The sequence below is a fragment of the Xiphophorus hellerii genome, chromosome 13, assembly GCF_003331165.1.
Source record: "Xiphophorus hellerii strain 12219 chromosome 13, Xiphophorus_hellerii-4.1, whole genome shotgun sequence".
NCBI classification, from domain to species: Eukaryota; Metazoa; Chordata; class Actinopteri; order Cyprinodontiformes; family Poeciliidae; genus Xiphophorus; species Xiphophorus hellerii.
The window spans coordinates 16076471-16095435 of NC_045684.1; the positions used below are offsets into that span (position 1 = coordinate 16076471).

Consider the following 18965-nt stretch of genomic DNA (forward strand, 5'->3'; position numbering starts at 1 on the left):
GTTTTTTTAAACTAAGCGCATAAAACTAACTGTAGTCCATAAGATTTTGATTTAATTTACAGTTAGAGTAAGAAAAACCTGCTCCATTTTTGGAACATCACATTGCAAATTCTGCATTTAATTTGGGCCCGGACTTTTATCGGGTTGTTTTTAAGTATTGAACATTGTAGGTCTCGCTGTAAGTTTAGTTTCATTTGCCTTGGAAGGTTGAAGCTCTTCTCCAATCTCAAGTCTACTGTAAACTTTAACAAGTTTTCTTCCAGGTTTGTCCAATGTTTAACTCCATCACTAGACTGCTGGAGATAAGCACCAGCCAACCGGTGACTCTGCAAGGATGAGCGGGTTTGGATAACGGATGGGTGGGTGGATTCTTCCCATAATTCTAACATGCTTATCTGCTGAATAAATAACAGAAGATGTCAAGCTATTTTTTTTTTTTTTATGATTTCACTTTTTATTTCATTCATCTGTTTGTAGCTGTAATCAAAAACTGTATCAAAGTGAACACTGACTGACATTTAAACATTTTTTTTTATTTTGTTAAATGAGGTCATTCTATTTATTCACTTAATGATTTGTGGATGTGCTTCTGATTTTTTTAAAATGTTTTTGTCATTTTGAGATGTGGCTAATAGCTAGATACATTCACTGAGTTGCATTTACTTGAGTAAATCTTTGAGAAAAATACTTTTAGGAGTGCTTTTACCACACCAAACTTTTTACTTTATTTGAATTGTATTAATATGAAGTATTGCTACTGGGGTAAAATTTCTGGATTTTCTACCCACTGAGAGCAACTTTTCTCAATTAAGGACAAACATTTTAATCAAAAATGCTTGAGACACATACACGCACCGATATCTTGTTTGTACACACAGATTGTTGTTCAAATATTTTCTTTGCAGAGCCTGTTGTTCAAGTTGGAGGTCAAGTAAAACATGCAGAAAAAAGTATCTATAATCACTGGACGTATCTTACACGGTTCTACCAACTCTAACATAAATTTTATACTGGAAACAAAAGTAGCAAAAATATTTTATTTTTATCAGGTTTAATTGTTTTTCGTTCTAGTATTTAAAACACCAAAACTTGCAAATAAGTATATTTTTTGTCTGTCTGATGAAATCATTATAAAATATTAAATGAGCTGTATCGATCATCTCAGAAAGCCTTTTAGAGAATACGTTTTTACTCCTACTTGAATAAAAATATGTTGTAGTGCTACTCTTACTGGAATACATTTTTTATGTACTCTACTCACCTCTGGTTAACCCAGTTGTGGAGTCGCAAATATGGAAACCCTTTGTTAGGTTAAGGCACTTCATTTCCCACAATTCCCCTGCAGGTGGCCGCTGTCCTGGATGACAGCTATCCGGCGCCGAAACATCGATAGACAGTCAGACGAAAGAGCCATGGCGGCCACGGGTGGAGGGAAAATCAGAAGCAGGAGATATCACATCGCTTCTAAACCTTACGCCAAGAGTAAACAGGTAAATTAAATAAAAGTTCTCAAGTAAGAAGCCCATGTGAAGTACATCTCAGTGATCGCGTTGCCACCGTTCTTCGGGTTGTGTTATTGTTTTCTTGGAGACATTTTATGGCCTGCTGTTAGCGCTCATGGCCTCCACGCGCTGCTAGCACGCTTACGAAATGCTAACGAACTAGCTTGAGCAGCAGCAGCAGGCGCTGACAAGTCAAACCACGAGACTGTGTCGCTTAGACAAGTTAAACATTACATTTGTTAGTTTTACTAATAAACGTAACACATGACAAGTTGAGCGAAATTACCCCAAGTCGGTGTTTAAGTTTACAATTGTTTAAGAGGTTTGGATAAAGCCAGGAAGTGGAATTTAAAGTATTAGCCTGTACAGCTAGCTTGAGTTAGCACCTATGAACGCCGCATTGTTGTATTTGGTTCTTCTTAATGTAGCAGGAACAACTGGTGAAACTGTAGCCGGTCATAATATCTACATGAAACCAGGGGCAATGATTTTCAATACGTATGCTGTGTACAAAGAGTGCAAAAAAAAAAATATTTCGGACATTAGCATCTGTTAGCCAAACCTCAGCCTGTTTAATTGCGCAGAGAACGCTCTGGCTGATTGGGGACCCACATGTTTGTCTCCCGGATCAATTGGCGCCCAGACACCGCAGTCATTTCGTGTGTACTTCATGATGTTGGCCGTTGTAACTGGATTATATACCTATTTCATAAAGGCAGAAAATTTCCAAATGATTTGCTGGGTGTCTGTTCTAAAACCCTGCGCTGTCTCACGAATATTGGACAACGTACTTTGATTTATCAAGCTCCATGCGATGTTATAATAGTCCACTAAATATGTGCTATTGTAACTCGTTAAAGAATGTGCACATAAGCCAGTAGTCAGCTTTTCATTAGGTGTTAACAATCTAAACATATTTCAGAGTTGTCAAAACATTTGACATCACTTGAAATTTGATTCAAAGAGTATTATTGGCATCTGTAATAGCATTTTAACAGATTAAATTCTGGATAATTTGAAAGATTGACATGAATGAAAAGACGTGACCAAAATACTTAATTAAAAATAAAATGTATATACCAGTGAAAACCCAAAGAAACATTCATAAATGACGTTTGATTTGTTGCTGTAGAAATTACTGTCATCAAAAGATTCTGCTTTAAAACAAAAACACATCACACACTTCACATCAGATGAAATCTGGTATGCAGGCACTTTAAAGCAGACACTAAATCATTTGGATGATTAAAAAATCTTTTCATCTTTTGGTGACTCGGGCATTTTTTTGTCCCATTAAAACTTCAACAATAAATTCTTGATTCTTTCATTACCAGGAATGGAAAAAAAACAAAGACAAATTAAATTCTGAGCATTTACAAAGTGATCAAATAACCTGTAATTGCACATCCTCATAAATTTTCATAAATAAAAATTTATGAGGAGATTATGCAGCCAGTAGCGTAATCATAAATTACATTTGAGACACAAACAGAAGCTCACAGATAGTAACATACCTGCTATTTGTTAAAACTGCACTCATTACCCTTCATTCATCTTTATCTTAACATCCCGTTTATAATAGTCTTGTCAGTCTCAAGTTATAAAACAGTGATTTTAATGATAGTTGGCAATAAACAGATGTGGAAATCTTCAAAGATAGTAAAATCTTCCAGATTAAGAGAAAGAGTCACTTATAGACATTAAATTTAAAACAATTGTGCTTGACTGTAAAAAATAGAAATCTGAACCTTCTTCACTCTGTAACGACATAAGAGTGTTGATGCTATTGTGTGTGTGCTCACCCTTCAGGGTTTTTTTCTTCTTCTTTTTTGTATTTTCTGATCAGAAATTACCAGTCAGAGCTGATCAGACTGAAACTCAACAGCTGATATCTTTGGAAATTGAAATGTGTGAAAAGCTTAGTTTGCGTCGTCAGGAGTTTTCAGTTCTGTCTGTTGGATCATATTCCTGTATTAACAAACTTCTCTCACTGTTCTGCTTTTCATTCATCACTGTTTTTTTTCTTATTACTTATTCTGTTACCAGATAGTGAAAGACATTACCTGCTCTTATTTACTCTTCCTTTTGCTCACTATGTTTAACACAGGTTTTTGGTTTCCCTAATAAAGTTTACATGTATTAACTGTGTCTAAAATTAAGCTTGAGGTATTGAACTTGAAAATGTACTTAAGTGCATGAAATATTTGCATCAAGAGAAAGCTGTCGTTGAGACGTTGGCCTGTCATGATAACACATTTTGCTGGACGATAAATTGTCCCAGAACTTATTGCGATAAACAATAGCATAAACAAAAAAAAGAAACTTTAAATTCTAATGAACATTTAAACACTGGAACTGGAAGACATCTGGAATATCCAAAATAAAGAAAGAAAACAACAAGTAAAATGAATTATGAAGTCTCTGTAAACAAAATTATCTTTCAAAAAAGGGACAGTTGAGACTAAAACACCAGATTGAAGACTTTTATCATTCTGTTTTTGGTTTAAAAAAGTAAAGAGAAATAAGAGAAAAATGATAAATCAAGTAAATGAAGATTATTGAGTTTCTTTTAATTTGTCATGCGATTAATTGATTTATTTTTTTATTGTGACAGGCCTGTTGAGACATCCTAAATTGTTGTTCCAATTTCCGAATGGCGTCATCTTTGGTTGAATCATTACATTTTTGTTTGAACATATTATGTGGCTGCATGAAGGATAATCCACAAAACATTTATTAAAAAATGGGGATGCACCAATATCAAAATCCAACAATAACATTGTTGCTATGGCCGCAAACCGATATTTACCAATAGTACACATATATTTCCCTGCCCAATGTGAAAAGCATCCCATAATCCTGGGTTGCATCACTATCACATGTCCAAGTAAATGTCACATGACCAACCCCACTCCTAAAACACAAAAACGGCCACAAGATGGAAATAAAAATCGGACAGTAGCGATATTAATATGGTGCGTCCCTATATAAAACCCTTATCTTTAGTGTTCATTTTCAGGAATGTACAGGATGTTTATAACAATCATTTTAAGTATTTTGGGACTTAAGTGATTGCCGTATTTCAAACTAGTTGCACTTGTCCTGTTAAAGATATGTGATTTTCATCATGTGGAAAGTTCAGAGCCCACAGGTGAACATCATAGATAAGCCTGGAGGAAGAGGCTCACGTGGCTCTTATCAAGTTCTAAAACCTTCTGTGTGTGTAATAACCGCATAACGAGATGCGCTGGCCATCTATGACAGCTCATTAAACTTTTCAAGAAAAGTAAAGGGTCCTGCACACGACTAGCAGCTAGTTATGATCTGCTTACTACAGGTTTATATGAAGGTTTTACTAAGTTTCCATTTCAGAGCTATTTCCGTCATGTCGGTCATGTAGTTTAAAATCTTTTAAATGTGATGCTGGAAAACTACCGGACACCAGAGTTTTCTCTGAATGTTTGAAGCATAGAGTAACGCTGCACTGCCCCTCCCTCACATGCTGCTGATTCCACCTGCGTTTTCCACAGTAATGCAACTGTAATAAAAATAAATGTGTTGTATACTTTCTGCAGCAGTTTTGGATAATTGTTGCTTTTCTGTTTTAAATAAGTGATCACCACGTTATATTTCTCTTAGCTCTTTAATACAGTTCTGCATATTAGGCATGGATGTTTTTTCCATCCATGGCATTCTCACAGCGGCTCATCTCTAATATCAGCTAAAGAAAGAAGCAAAAGTATTTCTGCAGTTTGGGCTTCAGTCTGAATGACTAGACAAAGCTGCTGAATATTTTACAAAGCTTAACTCTCAGATACATAATTAGTATTCTTCTGATGGGATATACTTTGTTTCTTGTTGTATTTGTCCTTTTGTGTTGCCTTCACTGCTCCAAATCTGTTTCATCCAGTGGAAAAAATATTTCTCAACATTGTCTTTTGTGTTTTGTTTACCAGCCCAGTGCCTGAACGTCTTAATGTTGGAAATGCTGCTGTTAGATTTGCACCAAATTGAAGGGTTTTGACTAATGATCAGAATTAATCCAGAAGTGTTTCTCGGTGTTGTGCAGATCAGTCTCAATACTTCAGGTTTTTTTGGGAACAGAGGAACTGACACATAGCCTGACCCAGTTTTAGTCTTACTGAGATTTTTTGGTTTGTTTTGCACAATGCTTGTTAAATGGGGCCTCTTTCCAGAAGGGGAACTTCAGATAAATAATAAAAATCACAGTTTTTTGCAAATCAAAATTATAAAGAGGAACATTATTTAGAATGATTAATCTATACATTTATTACAGACCTAAGATCTAACTTGTAGGCATCATTATTTTTGCCTTTTCTAAATGTTAGAAGCTGAAAGTCAAATTTATAAGATTGGAGTTTTCATTGTGAATTTATGAAAGCATCACATATTAAGTGGTTATTTTACTAAAGGCATGAGAAATATACCAAAGGATTTTCCCTGTGTGCCTTTAGAAAACATCTAATTAATCCATAAACCTTAAAACTTACTTTTGATTTTGCCTTTTTTTCTTTTCTTTTCAATAATTAAATCAGTTTTTAAGAGTATTTTTCTCTGTCATTTTTCTTCATTTTGTAGCAGTCAGGCCTCATCAGTCGAGTGACGGACACAGTGAGGAGCATCGTTCCTTCCTGGCTGCAGAAATACTTCAAGAATGGAGACACTCCTGCAGGACAGACAGGACAAGGAACAGAGCAGAACTGCCAACCAACACCTCCTCCTGCTCCTCCTAATGGTAATGAAGAGGGACCTCCTCCCATTGATGGACGCGACTCCCCAGAGCCAAGCACCAGTAATACAGGCAAGGGGCTCTTCTAGTCTCCTATGTTACATTTTTCTGAAAAGTGCTATTTTTACAGGGGTTATTTATTTTAAAGCTCATTTATGGTTTCTGCTTCATTTGCAGAACCCTCGACCAGCCGAGCATCCCTGAACTTTCAGGAGTATGTGCTTTCTCGACCACCTCTGAGTCGTTCTCACCTCCATTTTACCCCGCTGGAGGCTTCCTCCCCTACAATGGGGGCCTCCAGCTGCCTCTTCTCTCCGCCCTCCACTTCTTCAGCCCCTGGCCCCTTCTCCACAGGCTTCTCTTTGGTCAAAGAAATCAAGGACAACCTCTCGCAACACGAAGACGATAACATCTCCACCACGAGTGGGTTCTCCTCCCGTGCATCTGACAAGGGTAGGACTCGAATATATAGGGACTTTTTAAAAACATCTCTGCGAATCTCAAGATAATCCTCAGGCTATGTTTTATTTTTCAGATGTCCCAACTTCAAAAACCGCATCACTTCCTCAGCTTTGGTCTCCAGAGATGGACAGGACAAACTCTGGACCTCAGCAGTCTCAGTCCAGTCTCAAAAAGCCTTCTTTCAACCTCTCTGTGTTTGGAAACTCCTCCAATGTAAGTATTAGATGGCGATTTACATCCTGGGTTTGGATCAAGGATGTTGACCTAAAAGCATTTTATATATTATATAAAATATCAATGTAAATATAAGGATGATCTGATCATTGTCATTGTCTCATCCTTATATGTTACTGAAAAAGCATTGATATATACTTTTTAAATTATAGTTACTACCTCTGGAGGCCGGGTAAACCCTGGACAGGTCGCTAGTCCAGGACTAGCTGACACAAACAACCAACCACACACACACCTAAGGATATTTAGAAATTTCAACACCAGTTCATTAGGATTCAAGGTTTATTGATCTTATCACCTTTATAATACTTGTAAATGATCTCAAAAACATTTAAAACATTTTTAAAAATAAGCAATGCTTAGCCTGGTGGGGGCACAAGTAAAGCCTGGTGGGGGCACAAGTAAAGCCTGGTGGCCCGCCAGGCTTATAATACACTGCTGGTAATGAATTTGTGACATTTTAACAAAATGCAATGAAGTTCATGGTATAATAAAAGCTTTTGAATGTTTATATGGCAAGGTTGCTCTTTATTGATGATTTGTAATCCTGTTATAGTTGTTTATACATCATTAACAAAGGTCAGTTTTATAGTCAACCATATCTAAAACTGATTTTTTTTATACTTTGTTGGATTTGTTTGCAGTTAAATTTGGTTGTTTTGTTACAGGTAGTAACAAAACTACAGTTTTGTTACAGGTAGTAACAAAACAACCAAAATGATTCCAGATATAAAATAAAAAATGTAACCGTTTCCACCACAACTCTTATGTTTTATTCAATCTTTTCTTTCAGTCAACGTTAAACAGCACACTGCTGAACTCTAGTCAGCTTGGAGATTCACCTTTCTACCCTGGGAAAACCACGTATGGAGGAGCAGCTGCAGTCAGGAGCTCCCGCGGTCGTCCTGGCACTCCATATCAGGTGATCTTTTAAAGTTGGAGCCAATGTTTACTTTTAAAAACAGATGAGTGGCATCTCATCAGAGCTCAATCATATTCACCCTCCGTATGCGTTTAGCGTTCTAACTGTTCAGGATTAACTTGAGATTGAACTTGGATTAGAGATTTAAAGCCGTCCATTTGATTTGTAGGCGCCGGTGAGAAGACAGATCAAGGCCAAGCCTGCCGGCGCTCAGCCCTGCGGCGTGACCAGCGCCACCGCCAGGCGCATCCTGCAGTCTTTAGAGCGCATGTCGAGCCCACTGGCTGTGAGTACACACAGATGCTTCGAGGCCAAATTTAGATTTGTAAATATCTATTTTTGTAGCAGTTGTACTTGATGACAGACTTTAATCATCTGAAGTAATAAAAATATGTTTATTTTTCCCTATCAACAGGATGCAAAGAGAATCCCAGCAGCCACAGCAGGCTCACCCAGTCGTTCTCCAGTAAGTCTTCAGCTCATTATATCAGGAACATTTGTTCAGAGTCACTTTTTGACGTAATTTAACTCTCATTACAGTCGATGGACGTCTTAAACCAAGATGGTCCCCGTCACCAGGCGAAGAAGAAACGGGTTAGTAGAAATTATTTATTTTAATTTGTGATCCATTAATATGAAAAAGTTATGTTGCAATGTGGAACGGGATAAATAAATGACAGAGTACTACAAATGAATTAATGGAGACTTTTATCAAGTTAATTGATTGTTGTCTGACTGGAAAAACTGCGTGTCCACAAGTGGTTTAATCCAATGGGTATCAGTTAGCTATTTAGCTAACGCATATAAACAGACGATTATTGTCTGCCGCTGCCTGTTGGAGCCCCAAACAGCCATGAGCACGCCTCCATCCAGCTGTTCTTCACCAAGTGTAGTCCACTGTGTGTGTAGACATTTGTAAGCTGGTCTAATGCGTTGGTGCCTGGTTCAGTTTGCTTTCCGTCCAGCATTCCCAGCTGTCACAGCTGTTATTTTATTTGAAGGATGAAACAATGTTTTACTTAAGCTCTCAAGGCTCATCCCAACCATAGGTTGGTAGTCTTCACCTCTTTTGTAAATTATGGCAACAATGACACCTTTTCTGAATTAATCAAGGTTATATTAAGTAAACTTGACACTTGCTCCTTAATTAGCTCAAAGGTAAACTCATTTGCTCTGTAATAGCTTCTTTAAATTACATCCTGATCATCGTAAATCTGAGTGAAACGTCTTGCTCATGAATTAGATAATGTATGCTGAGGTAAATTAACCTTGCCAGATGGGATTATGCTAAAGCAGAGCTGAATTGTTTCATTGCAGTGCTATAAAATGTTTTATTAAACTTTTAGATCAGTGCCATATTGAATACAGATCAGAAAAGGCCCGTCTGGCTCATTGTTTGGTTATTTATTTCCTCTCTGTTTTGCTGCCTTTTCCCCAGATGGACTCAAACCTCCCTCCAGTGCAGAAACTCGTGGTTCCAGCTGCAGCTTCTGTTTCAGGAAATCGATCCGTGTCTTTCAGGCCGACTTTGACGCCTGGAGGACTCACCCGAGCCCTGGACAGGACGCCAAGGGAAAAGACGGTAAGTGGCTCAGAGCGCTGCTGTTGAACTTCAACAAAACGTAATGCTGTCACAATAAAACAACAGGCAGGGAAAATAGGAGATTTGATCTCTGTGTTTTTATGATCTGTATAAGTATTGAAAAAAGACATGGAGAAATATTTATATTCCCAGATTTTATCCCCCATCCCATTTTCTAAATGTGTCTTTCCTTCCTTCTCTGCTTCCTTTTTAAATTGTGTAGATTCTACCCTCCTTGTTTTGTGATTCACTTCTTCCTTTATTGAGTAGATAAAATCCTCGTTTTTGTCCTTCCTTTTTCCATGTGTCCTTTTTATGCTCGTCTTTCTCTCGTGTGTTCTGTCCTTTCATTTGCCTTTTTTTCCCTCATCTCCTATTTTTTGTCCTTATTTCATACCTTACCTATCTTACAGCTTTCTGACTGGAAGCTATAAGAAATAAATGAAATACATTTTATTTATTTCATTCACTCAATCATAAATATGAACAGTTCATGTAACAGTTAAAAGAAACCAAGGAGCAGAAAGAAGTGTAAACTATCTTTTCACATAAAAAAATGTATTCAACTCAGAAGACTATTACAGGCATATTTCAAATACATAACAAAACATCGGCTTATTCAATACCATAATGCTTCGTCATAATCCTTTTCTAATTTCCTTTAAATACAGAAAGAGATTTAGATTGTTTTATCTTGCTGTCAAGATTGTTCCACAAACTCACACCTTTTGTTTAAATGTATTTGTCCATCGTCTTCCTTCCTACCTGAAGTTTTTCTACCTTTTCTCTCTTTTTATTCTCTCCTCGTTTCAATTTATCCTCCTTTCTTGCATGTTCCTTATTTACTTTTATCTTCCCTTTCTTGCATCCTTCTTTGTACCTCTTCTTTCCTTCCTGTGTTCTTTTCATGTAACAAATCTTTTGAAACCCTGGAAATGACATGCAGTCTTTTGAAACAGTCTTTGCTCATTTTTTTCCCCTTTAGCCCACAAGACAATCACCACAGCTACCTGAAGCAACCCCAGGTCCATCTCAAAGGTAAACAGAATGATAAAAACACATTTAGGTCAATAAATATTAAGCTGTGATTATGTAGTTTTTCTCATACAAAATATATTACAGCTGCTTATTCAAAGTCACAGATTCAAAGCACAACATTTCTAATAACAGACATTGTTAGAAATGTATGTTACTGTGTGTTTAACTAACAGAAATTATGTTTTATCTGCCATCAAGCACAAGGAGTTTCAGTGACCTGGTCTACCCTCTGTCCAGCACCCCTGCAGCCAGCAGCCTGAGCTCCGGAGGGGGCAAGATCAGGAGAGAAAGGACCACAACACGGCCTTCCTCCAAACACACTGAAGAAGATGAGGTTAATTAGTAATAAAAATAGTATTTTATTATCCTGGGCTATGAATTCAGGTTCTATTTACACACTTATGACTGTTTGTTTTCTGTCTGCAGGTGGCTGAAGCACCGGTCCTTCCAAGCATTTCACTACCAATCAACAAATCATCTTTGCCTACGTTCAGCTTCTCTCCATCTTTACCACCTGCCATCTCTGTTAGCTCCTCCCCTAGCTTCACATCCACTACTCCTGCGAAGGAGACACTCGCAAACAAGGTTGGTTTTGCGTCCGCCACCTCCTTGTACTGTGCTGATCCTCGGAAGTGTTGCAGAAAACAGTCATGTTGTGTTTTCTGCCCTCAGGATCCACCAAAGGCCTCCACACCACCCTGTGCACCTTTCACATTTTCCTCTCCTATTGTCAAGGCAACTGCAGCCAGCCCACCTTCTTACTCCCCTGCTGTGAGTTATTTCATCTCTTTAGATGCCGTTTCATACTTTTCTACTCTTGCCTGTGTAGGGGTGATGTAAACATATATATTTTCTCTTTCTTTCTAGGTTGGTTTCACCTTCAGTGCACCTGTAGCAAAGCTAGCCCCCTCCATGTCAAACGGAAACCTGACAGCACCCACAGCAACAGCTGGTAAGGAGCTTTTCCTCATCTTTCTGAAACATTTTTAAAGGAACATTTCTATAAGTTGGAGTGTCATTAAAAAATCATAAAACGGAGTGAGCCTTCTGGTGTGTTTTCATGTTTTACAGTGAAACCTATAGCAAGCAAGAGCACAGAGGAATTTGTAGGACCTTTCAAACCGGCCAAGACCTTGAAGCAGGGCAGCGTACTGGATCTTCTTAAGTCACCTGGTGGGAATTTGTTCACTGATTTATAAAATACGATGATAATTCAATCTTATTGATTATTTGAATTTTCTGTTTTTGAAGATGAATTTTTGGAAAATCTGGATTTTCTTTCTCTAATGCGCTTCTTGGCTTTCCATAGTTCAGAGTGATGTTGGCTCACCCAAGCACTACCATCTTATCTGACAATAAATTCAATGTCGAATTCAGGATGTTTTATAGTGTCTAGAAAACAATCAGAGCTTACCAGACTAAAATCTCATTATCTAAGATTGATTTTTGTGCAAAAATAAATTAAAGGAATGATTGAAATAAAAGCTTTTTGGAGATGTTTTTTCCGTCATTTGAAACATGTGTTTTTGTAGAAGAAATAAGTGAGGGAAAAAATAAATTAATTACTTATTTAGTTTAAATAGATACATGCTTTTATGAGAAACTCACCTGGTGGTTAGTTTTTAAAGTTTTATTAATATTCCTTCCAGGTTTTGCTTCTCCTGTTGTTCAAAATTCCCCTGGCACCAACACCGCTTCCCAGCAGACACCCACCCAACCCACAACCACTCCTTCACCTGGCACAAGCTTCTCCTCTTCACTACCTTCGCCATCAGGGTTTGGTGGTTTGCCCAGTGCCTCGGCGGGCTGGAGCTGTGACGTGTGTTTGGTTCAGAACAAGCAATCGGAAATAAAGTGCGTTTGCTGTCAGGCCCCAAAGCCGAACTCCTCACCAAAATCAGCGGAGAGCAAAAAAACTCCTGCCCATTCAGCAGGGCTACAGAGCAGCAGCACAAGCACCGCCTCCGCCTCCACAACAACAGGATTTGGCCCGATCTTCTCCAAACCTGCAGGAACCTGGGAGTGTGACACGTGTCTGGTCTCGAACAAATCTGACGCAGTGAAGTGCGTGGCCTGTGAAACGGCCAAACCCGGGACGGGACTCAAACCGTCGCTCACTTTCCCCCCCAACTTCTCAGCTGCTAAGACTGCATCTACACCCTCAGACCCAGTTTGCTCTGGGATCAGTGGGTTTGGAGATAAGTTCAAAAAACCAGAGGGTGCGTGGGAATGTGAAACATGTTTGGTACAAAACAAGGCCGAGGACACAAAGTGTGTGGCCTGCACGGCTTCTAAACCAGGTACTAGTCACAGCATAACCGTCGTGCTTCTCGTGCATTTTTCTTTGTCTTGGCGTTGGGTTGTTTTGATAAGCAATGTTTCTATTTAAACCAACCAACAGGAGCTTCGGCAGCCGTCAGTTCAGCAGCCAGCAGTGCCCCAACGTTTGCTCTTTTAGAGCAGTTCAAGAAACCAGAAGGATCATGGGAATGTGACACCTGCATGGTTCAGAACAAAGCTGCTGATGTTAAATGTGTTGCTTGTCAGACAACCAAACCAGGAGCTACAGTGGAACCCAAAGGTAAAGGCAGACGTTTTATAGTTAAATGAAATGAAATGAAATGAAATTCCACATAATTTCTGACACACATGGGCACTAACTTCAGGCTAAATGTTTTATGGTGTCCAGAAAACAATCAGATCTGACCAGACTGAAACCTCATTATCTAAAATTGATTTTGTGCAAAAATGAATTAAGGAACTTGTTTTGTGCAGCCTGTAGATCTATCCTAACCTGTTCAAAGAAGTGTAAAAGGTCATCTTGAAATGTAGCTCAGGGTTTCCCCCAAAAACCTGCTAAGCCTGGTGGTAGTGGTTGTAGGACAGTCATCCAACGACCTATTGTGTTTTTGAGTAAAGAAATATTTAGAGTTGACAGGAAATTTGAAAATATGACTATATGTGTCATTGGAAAACATGAATCAAACCCAACCAGCAACTATAAAGTCTTAGAAAAGGCAAACAGAAAAATAAATAAACAACACTTAGACTGGTGGGGTCGCAAGTAAAGCCTGGAGGCCCGCCACGCTTATAATACACAGAGGGAAACCCTGTAGCTGAAACATGGGAAATGTTAATGCCAATGGGACTTGCTACAGACAGTTGCTCACTGCAGTTGTTGCTGTCACGGTTGCCTAGAAACAGGCGACCCACATGGTGCTCCTCTTGTTGGTTGCACCTTTTTTTAAAAGTCCAGCAGGAATCTCACCACATCCTGGAAGCGAAAACTGTAGCAAAAATACAAACATGAGTAGGAAGATGCACATCTCTGGCTGCACAGCATCGGTGAGGATGAATACAAGGAAAGTTTGAAAATGAGTGAAATCAGACAGGAAAGCAAAACTGCAGACACACAGAGCTCAGAAGCCCTGAACATCAGAATCACTGATGTTCTAAGATCTTCTCCTGGTTCTGATATGGTGGAACATTATGTTATGATTGATTCTGTTTCCTGTTGTGCTTTTAGTGGGATATTGTGTTTTGTCTTGCATGTTGAGTTTAGATGATCACTGATACATCAGTATTGGTCAATCTCATTTTTAATAGGTTAACTGTTACATGTTTGCTGTTTATTTTTGATTTACAGCAAAAAAGAAATATGAAGAAGCAAAAAAAATACATGATTAGTAATTCAAATGAATTGATTAAAAATTATTTATAATTTACATATAATATTTTGTTGACTAAATGGATTGTATATTCAGTCAACTAAAAGTTCATTATAATTAGTCAACCAAAGCTATACTAAAGCAATTCTGAAAACTAAATTATGGCTAAAACTAAATGACTTTTTAGTCAAAAGGCTAAAAATGAATTAAATTTTGCTGTCAAAATTTATTCCACTTCCACAAAAAATATTTTCAAAATCTATCTTTTATTAAAGTCATCCCCGAGTTGTACGACGGATTATTAGTAATTATTATTAGGCATCTAGAATGCTTCAGTTAGAAGAATATTAGCAGAATAAAGCACAATTTTACCAGATTGTCCTAAAATTGCGAAAAAGTTATCTTAATGAGATAAAATCTCTGATTCTTTCTTCCAAGTAGACTGCTGTTTGTACAATTGCTTCAAAGTCCTGCTACTGACAATAATTTGATGGTGATTGGTTAAGATATTAAGTATTTAAATGTGCCAAAATATAACTTCACAAGATGATCAACATTCTTCATTTAAATTTTTTATTTGTTGTACGTCATTCTCCTGATATTACAACTTTATTCTGGTAATATTAGAGCTTTACTCTTGCATTATTTTGACTTTATTGTTGTATTGCTACAACTGTGTTCTTGTTATACTATGACTTTTATTCTCGTAATTAAAAAGGAAATGTAAAAATCCGTCTTAGAATTGATCTGAATTCAAAGTCCAAATCAATTGAGCTGCAACGCACACTTGTCCAACAAGATGTCTGTCTTTGACGCGCTGATATCACTCTGAAATATGAAAACCCAAGGAGTGCGTGGATGGGAAAAAATCCAGATTTTCTGAAAATTAAATCTTCGACATCAAAAAATTAAATTAATCGCTAAAATGAATCTGTTGTCCAGCCCTGATATTAACTGTTCACTTTGAGGTTTCTTGAATTTTCAAGACGCTTTGTGGATGTAGAATATCGTAAACGTGACATTATCCTCTGTTTCTCCTCAGCCTTTGGGTCTTTTGGCTCCTCAGCTGCTGGAGCTTCTGGGACCTCCACTTTTGGCTCTTCTACCTCTAATCCTGGGGGTTTTAAGTTCGGCACGTCGGACAGCACAGCCGGATCTGGCAGTTTCAAGTTTGGAACTACAGACTCATCATTATCTTCATCGTCAGGTGGATTCAAATTTGGAGCCTCGTTCGGAAGCTCCTCCTCGGAGTCGTCCTCTAAAGACACTACTGCGTCTTCAGGGTTTAAATTCGGTGGATCCTCTGAGGGCTTCAAATTCGGAGCTGCGTCCAACGAAGACAAGAAGTCGGACCAGCCGGTGGCGGGTGCTGGGTTGAAGTTTGGAGGCAGCAGCGAAGTAGCTTTTGGAAGTGGGTCATCCAGCACAGAAAGTAACTCTTCTTCTAAAAGTGGCTTCACGTTTGGACTGACTAAATCGGCAGATAAAACACCAGAAACCACCACCACGTCTTCATCCTCTATTACCTTGACTCCTCTTACTTCTTCACGAGGAAATAGTGACAAAGCAGGATCATCAAATGACACCACATCAACTAACACCACCACAGCCACCACTAAGGGGTCTGTTTTTGGGAGACTAGGCGATCCAAATGTGGCATCCGGCACACCACAGGTGAGCTCTACATTTGGATCTTTACAGGCAGGGAAGGAGCCGGCAGCTCCAACGTTTGCCTTCGGAAAGCCAGAGGAGAAGAAGGAGGCGGCTCCGTCGACCTTCGTCTTTGGTGCTGTGAAAAAGGAACCAGAGGCTGCTGCTGCTCCCTCGGGAGGCGGCTTCTCCTTCAGCAAGCCGAGTGCGCCAGCAGATCAGCCGCCGCCGGCTTTCACATTTGGCAAGCAGGCAGAAAAGAGTGAAACGTCGACTTCAGAAGCCTCAAAGCCGTCTTTCAGCTTTGGACAAACTGCTGCAGGTATTAATGTTTAGCTTTTTTATATAAAATTGTCAGAATGGTTTGGTCATCTCAAGCAGTCTATTGTATGTTACTGAAAAAAAACGTGTAGTTCTGTTATTATAAGTCATTATGTTTTTGATTTTGTGGTTGAGACTCACTTGGAACTATTTTAGGAAAGTTAAAAGGTATAATAGTGAAATTTAACAGTTTGGAAACCTTCATTCTGAGATTAACCTAAATTTGAATCTTCCTTTATTTTTTTTTCTTTATCACAATGTCCCCATTTAACTCTAAGAGCTTCATTCATCAGTCATTCAAACCTACTTGAGGTTTGTTCATCTGGCCAGTGAAAACTGTGGATAAAACAGGAAACTGTCACACCACCAGTCTGATAGGATTCCATATATCAAAAACAAAAAACTAATCAATAACTATTGATATTGACTGACACATTGTGATACGTTTCTTAGCCATATTGTCCAGTTTATTACACAGAACACCTACGTTTCTGTCAGTCTGTTCTGGTTTATTAATATTGTTCCTCTTTAGAAAGTGATACCAACTCAAGAGTTTATGAAACCAGAAGACATTGTTGCTGACGGTATCAGTGTCTCCCTGCACAGATTCCACTGCTGCTCCAAAACCAGCCTTTTCTTTCCTGGCTAATAACCCACCCAGCGCCACCACCTCGTCATCCGCCACCCCGACACCCGCCATGTTTGGCGCCGCCAGCGGCGGCTCCACACCAGCACCGGACGCAACTTCGTCTTCATCCTCCTCAGCTCCCAGCACGTTTGTGTTCGGCCAGCCTTCCTCCACCACCGGTGACGCTCCCCCTGCTAAGAACTTCATGTTTGGACAGAATCATGACAACCAGTCAGCGGCGCCGTCGAGTGCTCCGCTGAACCCGGCTCCGGCGCCGGCTCAGCCCTTTATCTTTGGCGCTTCTGCCAACGCTGCTTCTGCTCCCGCTCCTGCTGCTCCCTCTTTTACCTTTGGAGCCCCAGCAGCAGCGCCCCCTGCTGCTTCCTCATCAGGTCTGTGTTTATTATTAAAGCTTCTAAAACCGCTGTTGAATATTAGTGTTAGCGGTTGTAAATATTCACCTTTTCTTTCATTTTTTGTCATTATTTCCAGCTCCATCTGCAGCCCCGTCACCGTTTGTGTTCAGTTCAGCTCCTTCAGGAGGTTTTGGTGCCAACCAGAATCCTCCTTTCGCATCAGGTTTTGGATCCCCCTTCCCAGCCACCCCTACCCAAACCTTTGGAGCCAAACCCAACGCTGCCCCCACGTTTGGACAGCAGAACAACGCCACACCTGTGTTTGGTTCCAACACCAACTCCGCACCTAGTGAGTCGTCCTGTGGGTTTTCGTTCACATCAACCTGCAGACCGACTCTCTTCTTCCGGGCATGATTAAATTCACATCTTTGATTTATTCTTTTTTAATCAGGTGGAGGCTTTCAGTTCGGAGGAGCCAGTGCTTTTGGAGCCTCAAATAACTCTTCAGGCGTGTTTACGTTTGGAGCTGGAGCTGGAGCGCCTTCTGCCCCCTCCGCCAATCCCCCCATCGCACCCCAGTCAGGAGCAGCTGGTGGCAGTTTCAACTTCACACAAACTCCAGCATTTAACATAGGGTAGGCTGCTGTTCATGAAGGCACACAGGAAATATTTCAAAATGCTTCAATTAGATGCTCTGCTTTCAAGGTTTGGAAGTGCTTGAATCCTGTAGAAAGTTCTTAAGTGCGTCATTATTCAGATGGTACATATTGGTAATAAAGTGCCATCTAACATTTGATTATTTCAGTTCAAATCAAGCATTTAAATGTGAAAAGAAAAAACACATTTTTTCTTAATGTCTGAAGTGAAACCAGACCAAGCTTGTCTTGTTTTTTGTTATGTAGAATTATTACAATTACTTATATTTTCTAAATGCCAGAAAAGTTAGAAAGACTTTTTTTTGTCACAGAGCAGTCAGAACATTTTATGTCAAAACATAATATTTTGTTTTAGTTTATCTTTTTCCTGCTGTAGAATATGTAATACTATCACAAGGTGTTAACAATAAATTTTATTGCGCAATAATAAAATTATTATTATAATGCCTTTTTTAATTGATTTGTATTGTTGCTTTTTTATCTCCGCAGTGTGGTGCAGGAAAAGTTAGAAAACTTATTGTGAAAATGTTTTAATTTTAATGTGGGGAATCTGTCAGCAGCTGCACCAGTGACTCAGTTTACATGTTTTCTGCTCCATTTTCTGCTGTTTGCACACACTACAACTGCACACTTAAATTTATTTGGGTTTTATGTGATCGTAGGCTGTGACACGTATTGTCGTCTTTCTAACGGAAATGTCATTTCCTCTCACAGGTCAGCTAAGACATTCACCGCCTCCCCAGCTGGACAGTCAGGGATCGCTGGGCGCAAGATCAAAACCGCGGTGCGCCGCAGAAAGTAGCCCTTTTGCGACCTTCACAAGACTGTAGACTTGACTGAGACAGGACGGTGTCCCCGGTGAAGACGTCGAAAGTTCTCAAGGTTCTCATGTGGACAAATGTTGGCTTTGCTTGGCACAGCTTCGTGTTTCTGGAGCTTCGTGTGTCGGTCGGTTGCTCGACCGGCTGCTGAAAGGTTTTCAAATCCAATCGAGAATTACAAGTGTGTGCAGATTTTCCAGATTTCACATAGTAACAACTCCTGACTGAACTATTACCCTGACTTAGACTACAATCAAGCAAAGACCCCCATGTTTGAAATTAAAAAAAGAAAAAGCAGGGCAGTAATATCTATATTTTACACATCGGCAAATGTCTGCTAGACTTTAGGCATGACTTTTTTGTAATAAAATTACA

The 18965-nt window shown here is 39.2% G+C and overlaps 1 protein-coding gene across 3 annotated transcripts in view; it reads left to right on the forward strand.

The window, feature by feature from the left end:
- The first annotated feature begins 1361 nt into the window (after positions 1-1361).
- Positions 1362-18965, forward strand: part of nup153 (nucleoporin 153) — an 18715-nt gene continuing 1111 nt past the window's right edge. The window contains exons 1-23 of one of the 3 annotated variants that reach the window (XM_032580329.1): positions 1362-1490; positions 6102-6324; positions 6430-6705; positions 6788-6927; positions 7742-7870; positions 8040-8156; positions 8286-8336; positions 8411-8464; positions 9309-9452; positions 10438-10490; positions 10689-10824; positions 10917-11075; positions 11163-11261; positions 11358-11442; positions 11562-11663; positions 12140-12790; positions 12892-13071; positions 15201-15365; positions 15441-16130; positions 16736-17149; positions 17250-17462; positions 17565-17748; positions 18484-18965. The exon at positions 18484-18965 is cut by the window's right edge and continues 1111 nt beyond it. In XM_032580329.1, the coding sequence (XP_032436220.1) occupies positions 1362-1490; positions 6102-6324; positions 6430-6705; positions 6788-6927; positions 7742-7870; positions 8040-8156; positions 8286-8336; positions 8411-8464; positions 9309-9452; positions 10438-10490; positions 10689-10824; positions 10917-11075; positions 11163-11261; positions 11358-11442; positions 11562-11663; positions 12140-12790; positions 12892-13071; positions 15201-15365; positions 15441-16130; positions 16736-17149; positions 17250-17462; positions 17565-17748; positions 18484-18571 (4482 nt within the window). In that variant the 3' untranslated portion in view covers positions 18572-18965. Of the gene's footprint in view, positions 1491-6101; positions 6325-6429; positions 6706-6787; positions 6928-7741; positions 7871-8039; positions 8157-8285; positions 8337-8410; positions 8465-9308; positions 9453-10437; positions 10491-10688; positions 10825-10916; positions 11076-11162; positions 11262-11357; positions 11443-11561; positions 11664-12139; positions 12791-12891; positions 13072-15200; positions 16131-16735; positions 17150-17249; positions 17463-17564; positions 17749-18483 lie in introns of all 3 variants that reach the window. The other 2 variants (XM_032580327.1, XM_032580328.1) reach the window with 2 other exon arrangements.